We start from the raw sequence: 17660 nt of genomic DNA, 5'->3' as shown, positions 1-17660 counted from the left end.
CCTTTGGGGGTGCTGGTTTCAGCCAACAACATTGGGGCTAGTATTTTTGGGGGTTTCTCCTTCTTGAGATGGGAGGTGTTAAGTACCAGACTTGACACAGCTCAGCATTTTATTGTAAGTGCAGTGTTTTCTGTTACAGATGATGTTTTATTAACTACAGTCAGATCTGTAACCCCTGCTTACCTCTGCTGAGCTAGTGGTGGCTGCCCATCAAGACAGTGTTCCCTGTGCTCTTAAGTGTAGTATCCAAAGAAAAGGAAGAAGGGAACAGATGTATTGGTGTACGTCAGCATTCCTGTAAGTGATATGTGCGGGCACACTTATTGATTATGTATTCCTTCATATACACGTTTCCCACACAGTTTAAAGTGGTACTTTTATCATAAGATTCTGTCAGTACAGACTTCTTTCTGCATCCTTCAATTTTGTTAGTGCTAGAGGAAGACTGGTGTTCAGCATCACATTTTATCCTCTTTTTTCATACCTTTAAAGAAAACTCTTCATTATTATTTCCTTCATCAAATCTTCATTCAATTAGCACAACCTTTCCTTGAACGTACAGACTTGGTGGGTTTTATTTGCCAAGTGTGGAGATTTCTGAACAGTAAGTGTGTGTTGAGATGTCTTTGGTTTTTCGTTTTTGCCCAGCCACAACCAAATTTTATATATTTCTAAATGTTTTCAGTCCACGTATCAAAATGCTTTTGTAATTGTATGGGAAAGAAGATTTGGAGAATTTAAATGATTGTTGCTCCATTGTCATACACATTTTGATCACACCTTGTCATACACAGGTCCAAATAGTTACTATAATACTGTTTCCAGCTGTTTCCAGCTACATCGTATATTTAGCTTAGTGAGCCCAATGCAGGTAACTTTCCCTTTTGGGGACATGGAACTGGGTACTAAAAATCCTGCCAAACTTAACCTAGGTAAGTATGATTACTGCATTATCTTCTGTATTCTTCTATGCTTAACTATTTGCTAGTAAATATTTCTATCTATTGAGGTTAGCTGTCTGCAGGTCTCTAAAGGCAGGCTTTTAAGGGGTTATGCAGGGGGTTGTGTTTTTTGTGTTACCATAAATACAGGTTTCTCACTAACGTTTTGCTTCAAAGCTGAAGTGACAAATGGAACCTAGAATAGTAATGTCCTTTTTTATGCTGGATTTAGATCACAGTCAATTTAATTAGGTAATTAATTTTCAGGACCACTTCCTCTCATTGCTCTTGTATTGGTCTTGATTTAGTAAAATCCAACTACTTTCTTGGGTAATAGAGCTGGATTTCACTCATGCTGTAGCACTATGCTATCTTGCGTATTACTGTGTTGAGTTGATTAATCAGAACAAAACATTAAATTAGGAGAATGGTAGTTTTGAAGGACCTTTATTTTAGAGTAGTGATAAAGGCAAATACCATCAGCAAAATATGCCGTTTCACTGAATATCATTTGCACAGTACAGAAGAGTTCTAATGTTGCCAGCTTCATTAAGAGTGTAGAGTCAAGTTAATACCTTCGGTTATAACAACCTTTGGTTGTAACAGCGATTGTAATTTAAATTAAAAATGTCTTTTATGCATAAACCATAGAGAACACAAAATTGAGCTGCTGTTCATACTCTGCTCCAACACTGTATCCCTGCAATGAAAATAATGTGACATGCTTTCTTAACATAAATGTTGCAAAAACATTTTTTTTAAACGTGGAATGGATTTTATTTTTTTCTCTTGGGACTTAGCTCCTGATCTGTTAGTGGAGCTGCTGTTTTCTTCTAGCCCTGTTCCCCTTTACAGTCTGTATGTGATCATTGAACTGAGCTTATTCTGAATAAAATATGAATGCCTTCCCTCTGATTTGAACAGAAGAGTTTTACGCCTCCCAGCCTTTTAGAACTTTTTAATGAAGGATTTGTGTGTTTACAGCTATGTAACTTATTTCTTTGCCCAACTGGACAAGGACATAATTAAGGTTGAATAGGCTGGAGAAAAAAACAGGGAGCTTATAAATGGATGAATGGTGATTACATTATAGGAATCTGATGGGGCAACTTATTTCTGCGGTTTTAGATTTTAAGTGTTTATGTCTATCCCTAGGGGCTCAGTCCAAAGAGTACTTGTATGCAGACTGGGGTAAATCTTGCCAGCATTTCAAGTGAAACTGTTTCTTGACAGTTTGTGTAAATGAAACTTCTTCTAAATGATTTTTTTTCTCCATTTTTCTAATCTTAGTTCTTTCTGGAATTGAGGAATGGTTTACAGTTTGTTTCCATTCTGTTGCAGGTTGTTAAAAATGAAATTTTAATGCAAAATCTCTTTTCTACTGAAAATAGTTAAGCTTGAAATGTTCTCGACTGGCCCTACCAGCCCCACTGACCTATTTTCATGATCCCATGTGGGTTACTCTGTTCCGTGCAAAAAATGTTAGTCAGTCATAGAACAGCTTTACAGGTTAAACAAGAGAGGGTCTGCTATTGCTCATCTGGAACGGGGGGGTGGGGGCGTGGGGGGTCGGGTCAGAGGGGACAAGTTGTCCCCCTTGTGGGGGAGACCCCAGAGATGCAGATGTCGTGAAGTGACTGAGCCGCAGTGGGACTGAAGGGGTGGTGTGTGGTAGCCCACTGCTCTTCCCGGGTCCCATGTGCCTGCTCTGAGGTGTTCGTGTTGGAAGTGGTCACAGGTGGCATGTACTGGAGCCTCCAGCACTCCCACTGGCATCTCCAGGGGGTATGAAGCTCTGGCAACGTGGATCTGAGAGAAGTAGGTGGAGGGACTGTGCCTCCCTGTGGGTGGAGTGAAGCTAAACATGAAGCCAGAGGGAGCAAAATCGTGAATATTTTTGTTTAACGGGGGAGGGAGAAGGCAGAAACAATTGCCAGATAGAAACACACAAACAATTGCCAGATAGAAACACACAGAAAAGGAAGGGGTAGAGAAAACTAACTAGAAAATGAAATGGTTTAGGGAAAACGAGGGACAGAAAGCTGAAAATACAGATGTAGATGTGTGATGCAAAACAGAAAATAGGAGTTTTAAAAAAAGTCTGTTTTACAGGTTTTACTTAAAACATGCTGAGTTTTATGGATAGGGCATTAAAAAAGGCATCATAAAACACACCTCTAACGGTGTCCTCCTTGTTTGATATGAAAGTGACCCATCAAATATGTAAGTACACCAGGGTCCTAAGTGAAGTCACACCTGCAAATTCACGGTGCAGAAGCATTAATTGCTTAAGGTCTGGCTATATTTCTTTCTAATTACTTGGCAAGTACTTGGATAATTTTCCACACAACTGAGGTATGAATGATGTTCTGTATGACTGGCACGTGAAGCACACCTGTAACAAGAGTGTGCCTGTGATATCCAGGGGTGTGTATCACCTGCTGTGATGCATGAAGCTTTCCTCTGAGCAGGTTCCCAAAACTAACTGTGAGAAGAAAGGTTACTCTGTCACTAGTGATGCTTTCTGCAGTCTTTCTACAAACCTGGTAACAAAATTAATATTGGGAGTCTAATTTTTTTTTTTTTTTTGCGTTAATAAGAATTATTGAAACAGCTCTCTCGGTAAATAGGTATTTCACAACTACCTTACTAGAATCCTTCGTTAAATTTACATTCTTGGCTACAGCTTTGAATTTTTTTTTCTTGCTGCAACTTTTTGCAGACATAGTAGTGTGAATTAATAAATCAGATCTCTTGAAAAACAATTGTTTCACAATCCCCTTGCTAATGGTGAATGTAAATAAATGGAGTGCAGGGAATGGTATCAGTATTATGGAATATCCAAGTACCAATTTCAGTGAACAAGAAGGGAGGTTTTGTAAGACAAATGTAAACAAAAACCAGCGTAGACACAGAACTTTTCTGCGGTCTGCCTTTGGCAACAGAAGCAGGGAAAGTATCTAAAAACTTCTCCAAAGTAGTGTCAGAGTGGAAGGGTGAAAATGTCAGCTTTCCAAAATACATAAGGAACCGAAGCCTTATGTCGTTTGAGGAACTGAAGAATAATTTGTTCTGTTGGCTTTTTTGAACTGTTTTCAGTATTGCAGATCCTTTGCTTCCTGATAAAACAAACTGGTTGGTCTTTTGTTAAACCAGATCTGGGAGCTGAGCACTCTGAAGCAGCATAAACGGGTGTAAATCTGCCATGCAACAAGCTTCTCCCTTGATCCAACAGTGCTGTAGCTTCTACTTGAAAACTACCAAACACTTCAGCCAGACTCTAAGGAACCCAGTCAGAGTTTTCTCCCAATTTAAGACCCTGGGTGGTCCCCACCCAGTTGCAGAAGAGGGGGGTGGGCTGGTGGTGGGGAAGCAAGAACCTGGGTTTAGGTCAGCTGGATCCAGGTCAGCCTGGATTTAGGCTGGGTTTGCTTGGGGCTGTACCCTCTGTGTGAGCTGAGAAATAAGAGGAGCGACCAAACTCTGGGTGCCCTTTTGATCATGGGGTGAAAGGTGTGCAGGGTTTTGATGTGAGATGAGGTCAGGCTCCTTTGGTAGGTGGTATCTAGTTTCACTTTGGCTAGCAAGGTACAAAATGGCCCTTGACCTGGGGAAACCACCCTTCTTTCAGGACACTACTCATGTACGTATTCAGTTCAGATGAGAAAAAGGAATACGTTTTTTTTTTCATGCAAAGCTTTAACTTGTCTGAGGTGATACCCAGGGTAATGTGATAGATGTACAACTGAGAAGGAAGACAACTGCAAAGAATGGAAATAAAATGAATATCTGACATGGAAGTGTTTCAGGAAGTACGATATTGTATGCTGCTGTTCCAGTATTAATAATTTTAAAAAACAGCGTGCATCCAGAAGCTCCGTGTATTATGGCAGTTTTCTTCAATACCAAGGAACAAGAGGGCAAGTGACTGTCATTGAGGGAGACAGATGCAGCACGATGCTCTTACAGGTTGCTCTAAAGCATCCCCCAAGAACCCACGTTTGTTCTACCCTAATTTTGGTGTCCTCTGCCGCTGTGCCTGGTGAGCTAAAGACCTACTTCCTATAGGTTTGACTGGACTACGGTAACTTTGTTTTTCCGTGGTCTCTTCTTCCTGGCTCTATTAAGTCAAGTAAAGGGGCTGACTGGATGGTTGCCATGATTGGTATTTTTCACTGCCATGGGTAATGAAAATGCTGAGAGTTGGTGTTGTCTGCTAGGGAGGCTGGAGGCAGTTGGTGTGGCCAGATAGGGTGGCATGGCCTGTTCCCAGAGTGCACAGTTATGGCCTGGTGTTTGTTTTAAAATATTAATCTAGCTTCAGATTGGAAAATCTGGCGGGGGGTATCTAGTGTGGTGTCCCATTAGTGCTGTCAGACCTTTGTGATTGCCGAAATAGGGCAGAAAAATGGTCCTGGAAGTTTCTCATGCAGATAACCTGCCTTAAAGTGTAAACATGCTAAGTAGAGAGCCATGATTTTTTAACTGAAAGCCTTATCACCATCTTTGTGGGAGTAACTAGTGTGTAAAAATGCTATCGTTTACAGGAATACATGTGACATGAATACTGGATATACTTAAATCTCTTTTACTGGTACCTGTATGGCCTTTCCACAGTCTATCTCTGAGATTTGCTCTACATGGCTCACTTAGGTTTGAATGCCAGCAAGCTGCTCAGTAACTGGGCGACCTGTGTGGGGTCCATCCTGCTCCCTCAGCTCCCTCTGCTTTTGTACAGGGTGTGAAGACTTGTTTTCAAAGAGCAATGCTGTGCAGCTTATCCAGGCTCTGAGGTGTGCACCTAGAAATACATTTCTCTGTTCACCGCTCAGTCCTGGGGTACTTGCTTTCATTTTGGAAGCAGAACTCCCCCTCTCTCTGTGTTCGCTTTCTGAGCTAACATAACAATGCCATCTCTTAACAGCAGGAACCGATCTTTGCGGGGCAGTCTCCCAGGGAAGGAGGGTATTCTGGAATAGCCTAATAGTACAAGTCACCTGCTGATACACATAAAAAAACTATGAGTATCTGTTAATACTCTTTTAGGGTAGTGACACTAGAAAAGGCTGAAGCATGCAGCATCTGTCATGAAATTTTTTTTCATTGCCCTGTGGGGAAAAAGAAGTGAGGGGTTTTTTTGTAAGTTGTTACGAGTCCTCGAAAGTCAACTAACTTTTGTCTAGCAATTGTGCTTACATAAGCATGATTTCCTTCCAACAACAGGCCAAAGATGTTCTGCAACAGCAGGAATTTTATGAATATTTCATGAGTAGCTTAAGTTAGAATTTTCAGGATTAAAAAGAGGAAACTGGGTCAAATGCACATGGTGTAAGCATCTAACTACTTCAATGCTAAATTCATTTATGTCGTATTTTGAAAGCTGAGGAAGCAGGGGTTTTTGGAGATGATGTTTTGGTGTGGTGGTATTTTATTCTTTTTTTATTTGACCAACTTGCTAGAAAATAATTTTTCCCTTTGGAATTTTTGGGCCAAATCCAAGGAGACTTGTGGAGTTTCACAATGTGTGCAACCACTTCAAGAGATACTTTTCCCACAAGCCCAGCACCTTTCTCTGTAAAGACTGCACTGCTGCTTCCCTAGGTGTGTATCGCTGGGTTTGAAGAATCAGGGAACAAGGGCTGTATCCCCGACAACTGAAGTTGAGGCGAGTTCTCAATGGATGCAGCTTTTGCAGTAAATCTTTTGAGAGCCTGCCAGAGTGTAAACCAGCAAATACAAAACTGATGGGCCCTGGCGAGGGCTCCATATATTGGGAAGGGCTGAGGGAGCTGCTGGGGCTGGTGCCTGCCCGCAGCACCACTACCCCTGGCTCCGTGTGCCCCTTCCCAGGGACCCCCATGCTCACGGCAGCAGTGCATGCCGTAGCTTCATGTTTGGGCTACCAGGGGCTTGCTAAGGAGAGTGCATGACTCGTGCTCCCCCGTGACCTGAGAGCAGAGGTGATACCCTTGCGGTGACAGTCACTGGTGGTGGTGGGAAGGTGAGGTGCACACAGGTGTTTTCCATGGAGCGTTGCACACAGCTCCCACAAGGTTTCCTGAAGATAAATGTGTCATGCTGAGCATACATACTAGTCTGCTATTACAGGATACAGCTGATGGACCTTCAGAGTGCAGTGGGTTTGAGTTAGATGGTGGTTTCAAATACTGGTTTTGGCAACTACAGTTGCCAAAGCCACTGCTGGTGCTCAGATACATGAATTAATAACCTGAAGTTCAGACTAAAGGAAAGGAAGGTTTTTTACTCCACTGTTCCTTTCTAAAGATCAATTGTGCAGAAGAGATGGAGAATGTAGTGATGATATCATGCAGGTATTGCACTGGTCTTATAAACAGAACTAACTGAACACAAGTAAAGGGATTCTAATGACCATGTTTTTTCAAATCTTTTACACCTGTAGGTGTGTTAGTGGCTCCTTTGCTTCACTTAAGTTGTTTTTTAATTCTTCAGCCTTTCTCTTTGGCCTTGTCTGGAGTGATATTAAGCTTCATTTTGATTCAAGAGATGATGATACAGAAGGTGGAAAAAAACCCCCGATGTATTATAAGCCTCTTTATAGCTCTGTGTAGTCAATATGACTGTTCTCAATGTCTTCACCCACACATTTTTTACTCTCATGTCACTGTTGTCCTTAATGGTTAGTAGCTTTTGTCTTTGTATTTTCAACCACATAGACATTTTTAGACTTGGTGTATAAAATATGTAAACAGCTAAGCTGTAACAAGGCTCATAATGGTCTTTGTGGCTTTTTAAAATATGCATGGAAATAAAAAGTGTATAAATGTAATTGCTTGCTTAGCATTATTGTGGTAAAAGGCATTTCTAAGTTTAATATTGTTGGGGGTTTTTTGCTATACAAATAACCACCAGTGCAGTGCAAGATGGACTGACTTGTATCTTTGCCAGTGCAAGTGCTGAGCATTCACTGGGACAGGAGCTTGGGGAGGGCAACCCACGTAAGGACTCCCACCAGTCCTGGTTGGTGTCACTGTGGTAGCCTAGCCCTCCTAGTCCTCTTCTCTGCAGCTGCCTTTGGAAGCCATCATCTGTCCTGTAGTTCTGTCCCATGAGGGATTTTGGGTATTTTAAGGAAATTGAGAAGTACAATGGCTGGACCTACATGATTGTTCCCCCTCTCTCCCTTTGTGCTGGCTCAGACTAGAAGCTGACATCGTGTTATGTTAAAGGGGCCTGAACTAACCATTAGGATTTGTCGTCTTCCCCTTATTCTTCTTCTCCCTCTGAAGTACCTCCAATGAGTAATAGCATGCAAATACAAAACATAAAGCCAAAGGAATGGATTTCTTTTTGGTTTTTTTAGGCTTTTGTCCTATTAATTCTGTGGGAGATGTTTTCTTTTCAAGGCTGCGCTCCATCACATAGTGTGTTTTATCTGGAGTGAATGCTGATGTCTGCATTGGATGCTAAAGCATTGCTTTTAAAAAAGGCAATAATGTTAGTGACAAAGCGCAAAGTCCCAAGGACAAGTAGACCCTGTCTCTGGGGTTCTGTAACTAGAAGTGGATTGCTTTAGCTCCAGCTTTTGTGGCTGACTGGCTTCCATCTCTGCTTTTTATCATAACATCATGGGGTTTTACAGCAATTAAATCACTACTCATTCACTACTCATGAAGTTCTTTCAAACAAGGTTTTGCTCAATAAAGATCAAGTTTAGTTTCTGTTATTACAATGTTGAATACTGCCTCTTCACTAGGAATTATAATGGAAATTAATTCTGGTTATATTTGGAATTAATATAACATGGTTTTATTTGTTTTGTTTTGGGTTTTGATCTTCTTTTCTCACTCTTCAGCTGTGAGGTCTGCCTGGCTGCCCCCACCACCACCTGCGCTGCCTCCTCGACCTTCTGTATCTCAGGTATGGACAAGGGTTTAGCACTTTGCTGTGTATTATTCTCTTATTCATGTTACAGTTGCAGTGGTTAGTGCAAGTTGACTTGGACATGGCAGTTGTTCTTGCTTCCAAGATAATACAAATCTGCAGTTTGCTCTGCAGTCCCACACATGGTCCTTCTTCATTGGTCTGTCTAGCTGGTGTGTTGCAGTGTGAAATTACAGACTAATTAAATCTCCTTGTAGTGGAGCTGACATGCACCCACTAGGCAAAACTGTAAATTAAAGGCTAGTAAGGCTAGTCTGCTAATAAGAGTTTCATGCCAGAAAGGCATGGGCTTGATGCCCGCTATTTGCTTCTCAAGCTTCAAATGCTCAGAGGGCATCTGCTAAGGGAGCCGCAGCATGTAAAAGTATACTTCACCTGTAGGTTTAAAAATGTAACACTGAAAGGAAGCAAAGCCGTGTCAGTTGTGTTACTAAGTTTCAAACCATTAGTTGGTGTGCTTTTGTTTTGCTTTTGGGATGAGGGGGGTTTTGTTTGTTTTTAGAGCATCACACAACCATGACACAGTGCAAATTGACTAAGCCATGTGTATCTGCATCCAGATACTTCTTCATGTTGTAGGAAATGATGGAAGATCAGCGTCCTGTTCTTTTTATGTCGTCGGCTCCATTAAGTCTTAGGCAGCAGTATGCTTCATATATTACTCCTTTACATGAAGCGTATAAATAGAAAACAAGTCCCCAGGGGAGCTAACAGCCCATTACATACAAAAGACTTGGTGAGACACCTTCCTTGAGCCAGAAACAGTCATCACTTGAGTTTTGGATCTACTCTTAGTGGTCTGTTGAACACTTTCTACTGCACAGTGCTTGTGATAGACATGATAAAAGGCTTGTTGCCACCCCCACTTCCACCAGCCACTTGTTGCTCTCTTCCTCTGCCTTTTTAGCATCTGAGTGCATCTGGTTTCTACCTTGAGGACTGTAGAGCATTCTGGTTTGAGCTTGCGTGCTTCCCCTGAGTCAGCAAGGCATTAGCCGTACAGCTACCACCAGATGCTCCTTAGTGTACCCATCACGTTCCCGCTTTGTCTAACGCTCCCCAGAGAGCAGTGTTTCCCTCTGGCTTCCCCTGATCCCATGGCACAGCTCCTTGCCTTGTGCCTGCAGCAGCTGTTGTTGCAGTCCACGCCAGCTCTCCTGTCACTGCTCGGACTTGCCACAGCACGCCAGCTCCATGCAGTGCAGGCCTCGCTGCCATTGGGAAAAGCAGTAAATGTAACACATTCTGTTCTTAGGGAAAAATTCCATTGTTTTCAAGCAAGGTTCTGCTAATTTTTCGTTCTCTTGTTCTCTGATAGATTGGCGTTTCCTTAGCAGGGCAGTGAGGAGAGATGTTGCATGTCCTTACCACTTCACAAATACTGAACCAACTGCTCATCCTACACCAGGCCATGCAGAATATAGGACCTTTCTGAAATGATAAACACAAAAAGATTCACATGTGAAATTCTTGATCCACTCCTCTCCAATACAAAAGTCTGGTTTCTGAAAGAAAAAAGTGGCTTCTCTATCTACTGAGTAATGAATATATAGCTGATACTTCGCTTACATGCATCATTTACATTTACTTGATTTATTTCTTACGATTTTAAAAAAATATTTAATTAAATATCTCAAAAAACTATTACTGTTCTAACATCTACCAAAAATGTACATAAAACTGGTTCTTGAGGACATAATGAATTTCACACTTGTCACATTGTTTATTTTATCTCCAAGCATGCCTTTCTGTGATAAAGGTAACAGACAGTAGAGAAGTATTTGTGATGGGGTTGTAATTCAGCTGGGCTGACCCTTACGAATAGCATGTAAGCCATAGTAAGCATATGGATTACATTAGTCTGGTGGGGCCCTTGATTTAAAGAGCAAGAACAAGTTGGAGGGAGAGATCTGCTTTCAAAACTGAGTCAGGATCAAGAACGGAAGAAAAAACATGATGCTAAAATGACATTCAGCTTTTTCCTGTTTCAAGATTTACCAAACTCTCCTTAAATTTCTGTTAACTTATTTTTCAACAATGTTATTGAAAATCCTTTTTTATTGCCATAACATTTTGCTATATGTCTGCAGTTAAGCCCTGTGAATGACAAATGTAGCTTGGAAATGAAGCGAACCCTACATATTTCAGGTGGCTGTGCACCATATAACTATGCTTGTGGTATGATTATTTTGGCTCGGCTTTCAAAATCAGTTGATGGAGGAGGAGAGGAAAATAATTTCTTCTGAGGACTACACTTTTCTGTGGATGGCTGGGAAGCAGCCTGAACCAGTTGGCTCTTTAGAGTGAGATTAAAAGGCTCATGGGATGTAAAGGCCAAAGTGTGTAAAAGAGAGTTACCAAGGGGTGCGTGTTACATTTCAGTGGAGCAGAAGTCCTTCTGTGAGCTTAATCGAGAGCACTGTAGAAACGGCATCTTGACTTTGGTCCTGGGTTGCTGTTGGGTTTAGTAGCATTTGCTTCAGCCTTTAGGAAAACATTATTTTTCCTGTCAGAACCTCCAAGGTAATCAAGCTCGGTAAGTTACTGAAACACTGGTTATTCAGTGTGTGCCAAATGTCTCTAGTTATATCACAAATTTATTAAATTATGTGTGCGTTTAACTCTGTCTCCATAATGCAGTCAGCTCGCTAACGAGGGAGAAGGTTTGTATCATTGGCTGAGCATAGCACAAGGTAAAACCTCGAGCTAATCCTGCTGTAGCCTTGACTCCAGAGCTCAGTGGATGCACGGCTTACTATGGGAGGCTCAAGTCTTGGGGTGCTGAGAGGAGTTGGCTGGGTTTGGGGGGAATAGCAGCAGGGCTGGCTTCTCTGCTCTGGGTTGCTGCTGCCAGCCTGTGCTGTTCCACACCTCTGGTGGGTAGACACCTTTACAGGTGCAGCTGCATCTCTTCTTGCCTTTACAATGTGTTTTAGAGTTAGTGGATTAACTCTGCATTTCTTTCTTCTTGATGGCCTCTAAAAGATGATGGTAGCTCAGTCTCCTTGGGATTTTTCTCCATTGCTAAAGTCAGTGTAGTATCAACTTTATCAGTCCACAAACTGTACCCAGGTTTTCCTGAGAGCTGTCACCAGACATTTTTGCAGTGTAGTGGTGCTTTCATCTGAAGGCCCTATGGTGACTGTAAATAAATTTAATACATGAAGATGGAAAAAAGGCTAGTTTACATAATGTGACTATACCATTATCTCTAGTTTATGGTCTTTTAAGCCGAATTCCAGCCCATATCTTTCTACACTACAAGCAATTTGAATCAAGGTTTCTAGTAAGACATTGTGAAACACAGTGTGAAATGCTTTATTAGAATTGTCAGTTCAATGTTGCTTTCCCATTAAAAAAAGAAAGTAATTCAAGTTTGCCTAAATTCTTTAAAGAAAGGAAAGATTATGTATGGAAACAGGCTTATAGAAGGACTAGGATGTTGTTTTGGATGGTGTGTTATTTTGAAGTGTTTTCCTTTTACTGCTGTGTATATATATCCCTGTGTGTAACTTCGCTGACACCTCCTGTAATCCCTAGTAGCACATCTCATGTTTAGCAAGTCTGCAATAGCTGCCTGGATTTAAGGATAACTTCATCTGTATCAGTTCCCCTATTTCTTCAGACCATAAATATTTAATATGCTACAAGCTATTGTACAGACTTAGGACACTCACTGACAACGCCTTACTTCTCTTGCTCACTTCCCATGACATGCTATAGTTACGGCTTTTCCACCCATTTATTTATTTTATTTTACTAAAAAAAAAAGAAATCTTAAGGTTTTAGGATTTTTTTTTTTCTGTCATCCCCGTCATCATCCCCCCCACCCTGAGTGATGTTACATAGAAAGATAACCTGTAGCTTGTTGAACTACCTACTGTAGGGTTTTTTTCTGGGCTTGTAGAGGACTGGATTCAGTGCCTCAGGTAATTTTTCCTGATTCTGTGTTCCTAACTCAGCAGTAAACTTGACTGATTAAGGAGAAATGGCATAAAGGTGGTGCCAGAACTTTTGTGTGGACCCAGGGCTGTAGGTAGAAAATTTGTGTACCTTGGAGGCAATAAGAATCATGACAGAAAGGCAGTAGTCGTGTGGTTGATTTGCAGTGATGCAGATTTCAGGCAGGAAATAACTTTGGGTGCTCATGAGTAACAGTCCACTGGAACCAAATGTGTGTATGCACATCTCAAGTAAGCCTCTGTTGTTATTTTTTTAAATGGAAAACAAAATAACACTTCATTACTGTTGGTTTTAAGCTTATAGAAGTCATTTACCACAGCAGCTTACTGTGGGAGATTTAGTAACGTACTTATGTTAATAGGAATTACAGATGAACACTGAAGAGCAAATATAACTTCAGGATTTTATCCAACATCAGCTCACTATCTGCAACATTGCCCAATTAGATCAACATTCCTTTATTTCAATTCCTCTATTTCAGTACCTTCCTGTCCAGTAATGGAAGTGTATCTTCAATCCTGCCTGCCCTGCATAAGGGGATTTGAAAACTGTGGGACTGGAAGAAAACCCTGTATATCTTGGCTGAAAAAACTAATATTCCTAGTCTCTTTTCCCAGAGTCTAAATTTTAAGCCTGGTGGTTTTGTGAATTCGCACTGGTTTGTGCTGGACTTTTTATTTCTGGAGGCCTTGGGACCTAGTTTTCCTGCTGGTTTCATGCTGGCAGTTTTGACAGGCAGTGAAAAAATTACAGGTGAAGGCAACATGTTCAGATGAACTGGAGCAGGTAGGCAGCTGTTAACATTATCAAATTGAAGTATCCTGGGTACAGTGCAGCTCTGAAGATTAAAACCCTGCTGTTATATGAGCTCAGAATTAGGCTGTCAGTTTAGTGGCCATCCTTACTGTTAGATGTTACTGATGTGGTGAAATCATGGAAACAAAATGTGATGAAGGATGATGAGTGGCTCACCCTGCCTAGTCACAGACACCTGGTGGTGTTGGAAAGCAAAGTTATTATTCTTTTTAATATATCCAATGTTCCGTTCTCCAAATGTTACTTGATACTTCATAATTCCTTGAAGCTTTTTGACCGTTCACCATCCAGAATTGCAAGTGAAAACTGGGACCCGGTTCAAGAAGTTGCCTCTTCTAACATGCCTCCAAGTTCTGCTGACTCCACAGAGAGCCCCAAGCCTGGGGTGCACTCAGGCTGGGTCCATGACGGTCAGAGATGCGTGCCCACGGTCAGAGATGCGTGCCCACGGTCAGAGATGCGTGCCCACGCTGATCTGCGGAGGTGGGGAAGGGCTCCTATCAGTCCCGCTGAGACCTCCTGGCCTCCTGAGTGGGATGGCCACGTGCAGGCTCCATGCTGGGAGCTGGTCAGGGCGTCCCCCAACTGCCAATGTCTTTACCTAAAGCCGAGATACATCGAGGATGAGGTAGGGTTTGCTTATCTCTGTTACAAGGTTGTTGAGAGAAAATACTCGGCCAGTTCAGGCACTGCTTTACTCTCTAAAAATATGTGAGGAATTTCAAGTGCTGGCAGGACACCTGGAGTTTTACAGGAAGGAACTAACTCTTTTGTTACAGAAATAAAACTTTTTTTAAAAAAAAAGGTGAAGATTTTGCTTTTGGCAGCGTATTATTTGTATATGTGATGGTATTCTTCCAGACAACCATTTTATATTAAACCAAAGGAATGCTTTTTTAGCTTGCATTTACAACCGCTGTGCAAGAAGGTGGTTTTTTTGATCATCTCTACAGTTTTGGCTGCAAAATAACATATGTTGTTTAATCAGTGCAATAGGTACTGAAGAAGCATGTAACTGTAATAAAACTGAAAGTCCTCTGTAACATGAAATATTTTGCCATCTGCTACTTTAATGTAATACAAATGGATTATCTTCCTCTCATGAAAATTATATATTAAATCTAAAGTGGCCAGACAAAATAAATTGCGGTTTAAGAAGTGGTGGAAACTAGCACAGTTAAAATTGAATTTGGGGAGTAGTTGATGCATGCCATAAAGTCCTTTCTAAAGAGGTTTCTGGGAGAGTGGAAGGAAGGGCAAGTATCTTAATTAAAATATGTTGTAATAATTTTTTAATTTGGCTTCACATTTATCATAAAACCACCACCAACAACAACAACAAAAAAGAATCCAGTGCCTATATCTCTAGTGGTATGCGCATACCCATCTCTAGCTTACGTTAATCTGGTTTTGTGGAAGTGGAGTATTAAAACAGATTGTTAATGCTTCCATCTGGGTCCTATTCTTTCCTTGCAAATGGGCTGAACATTGCAGCAATTTGTTTGTATTTACAGCTTTTTTTCCTCAACCTTATCACCAGCCCTCAGATAGCTCAGGGAAAGAAAAAGCTTATCAAAACTTCAGGGCTGCGCAGCGCTGAGAAGGCAGGCAGCACACTAAGACCCTGGCAGCTTGTTGCATTTGCATCCCTTCGGGTTTTCTTTCTGTCTTGCCATTTTTAGTTTTTGTAACGAGCAATAAAAAGAATTGATGATTCAGTGTGGGATGCACAAGGCTCACAGAAACTGGAACTGAGACATCTTGACTGCTTAGAAATTACCATTAAGTGCAAAAATGTGAATGTTTAGAAAGGAGCAAAATACCTCTTTAATGAACTTATGTAGAGATGATAGAAGATTGCAATGGGCACATACTGAGCATTAAGCACTTTTAGTATCCTACCTTTTCTTACAGATAAGCTGTTCTCAATAGTTTTTTGCAAAGCTAAGCAGTGACATGTAAAGGTAATGATTATGGGCATTCCAATGAATGCACAGAGATAATTCCATTTCTGTGAGTAGCGCCGTTGACTCCAATAGGACTATTTCCATGTGTAAAGTTAGCATGGAGCATAAGTGTGGGTGAGATTGAACTGTGGGAAGGATTGAATATATACTTCACCTCTTGCAGAATGGCTCTAAGGTGACTGAAATATGAAAACTCCATGTAGACCTTCTTTTCTGGAAGATCAGTTATGGTTTGTGTCAAAAAGTGGGTGTGAAATCTACATATACTCTAGTGTTGTGAAGTAAAAGAATTGGAAATGTAAGCGGAGAACCAGTTGTTAAGGTAGTGCGTTCTCTTACGCTTCGGAAAATCTTTCATCTGAGGCTTTTGAAGCACTTGGTGCTTAAGTGAGTGTTACATGTTCTTTTAGAAAGGTACTGTTAAGTATCATCACATGGAGCAGTGAGGAGATTATGAATGACTGGTCAAGGATCATGTGATGAAATAATAAGCATTTGTGATTCCTAATGCTCTCCTTAATGATGAGGAATTACCTGTCCTAATGCTCAATATTGGCCAGAGGCCACAGGCTGGTCTCTGGCTGTGGCTGTTGTACAGAAGCTTTGTTGGCCATTCTGCGTGGAAGAATGAGGAGGGTATGGCTATTCCTAGAAAATACGTGACTGTGCTGGGGAAGAAGGAGATACTGCCTGTTAACAACTGGGCTTTGGTTTTTGCAAAGAGGAGCTCTTCAGGAGATTTGGAATAGGACACTGTCCTGTTCTTTTCTGTGGTCACTTGCACTTCTTCGTAAAATGAAGGTACTCTTAGGCCTGGGCTGCAGCTCATTTGCACTGCTGGTAGTGCACACGAGCAGGATGCTCTTTGCCCGTCCGCTGTAGCCCTGGGTGGGGACCTGGCTGTGCCAGCACTTCCTATGTCAGCAGCTTGCTCCATTCTGTGCGTGTGAGTGAGATGCTTTTCATTGAAGAGTGCTTTACGCTACTATAACTGAATTTTCCTCTGGAAGACCGTATTGCATAATGTATAATCTTTCAGTTTTGTAAACCGGTGGTGAGGAATTTTAAACCCTAATATAATGGTGAGAAGTTTCTCAGATGTGACTAAATTTGAAGATGATGTGGTGATGGAGGGAGGCAGTTTATTGCTGTGTTACCGAATCAGAAACGAGTTGCCCAAAGACTACTAAGTGTGCTATAAAAACAGTGAAGAATTAAAGGGAACACACCTCAGCTGCTCCTTATGGATCACCTTTTCCTTACACTCTGCTGTGGGAGCTTGGAACTGGAGTATCCTTGAGCCAGTCCCACTCTGCCCATGACCAGAAGGCTGCAGAGGCTGGCTTTCACCCTATGGCCACATCAGTGAAGGGAAGGAAATCTGTGAAGAATCCATCTACCAAAAGAAAAAGCAAGTGTTAGTTACTTTTCCTTTAAAATCTGTGTGGGGAGACTCAGCTTGCAAATGTATTTGTAAAGCCTCTCAGGCCTTGGCTAGAGGACTTTGTTGGGTTGGTTGAATTAGCAAACCCTTCTTTGCATGGATACATGTTGCAGTTAACAAAAGATTTTTTTGCTCGGGTTAAATGCTGTCTGTCCCTGAACAAAACCCCCTGTAACAGCATACTGATTTTGTTTTAATGCTTGGGCGCTTGTCACGAGCCTGTTGCTCTGCGGAATGGAGGTGTTTGGTAGAGGAGAACTTGCAGCTGTAATGGCAGATCATTATGGGTAGGCCTGGCTTCTGCGTGAGCGGGAAAGGAGGCTCCTCAAAGAGCCGCAGCTTTACCGTGCCCAACCCGGCTGTCTGCCCAGCCTGTGGGGCAGGCTCAGAGGGCAGGCTCTGGGTAATGCCAACACAATTTTTTGGTACTCTCCTTCAAGCAGAGCACTTAGAAATGGCCTGTCCCAGATGCCACTAGGTGGCACTTTAAGGACATGGCAGTCACTTGGTTTTATTCCTTACACGTGAGCTGCATCACTCCAACTAGTTCTATTTTTTTTGTAATTATTTTTCTTTCCTTTTTTTTTTTTTTTTTTTTTTTTTGAC

At 41.6% G+C, this 17660-nt stretch overlaps 1 protein-coding gene across 4 annotated transcripts in view; it reads left to right on the top strand.

Annotated features, from left to right (window-relative positions):
- The window catches only part of REPS2 (RALBP1 associated Eps domain containing 2), a 103610-nt gene that overhangs the window by 71505 nt on the left and 14445 nt on the right, over nt 1-17660 (top strand). For all 4 annotated transcript variants that reach the window (XM_040582662.1, XM_040582660.1, XM_040582661.1 and 1 more), the window contains one exon: nt 8776-8840. In XM_040582662.1, coding sequence (XP_040438596.1) covers nt 8776-8840 — 65 coding nt within the window. The remainder of the gene's footprint in view (nt 1-8775; nt 8841-17660) is intronic.

This window comes from Falco naumanni, chromosome 2 (genome assembly GCF_017639655.2).
Source record: "Falco naumanni isolate bFalNau1 chromosome 2, bFalNau1.pat, whole genome shotgun sequence".
NCBI classification, from domain to species: Eukaryota; Metazoa; Chordata; class Aves; order Falconiformes; family Falconidae; genus Falco; species Falco naumanni.
Note: the sequence above shows the minus strand (reverse complement) of the source record. Positions and strands in the feature narration are given on the sequence as shown.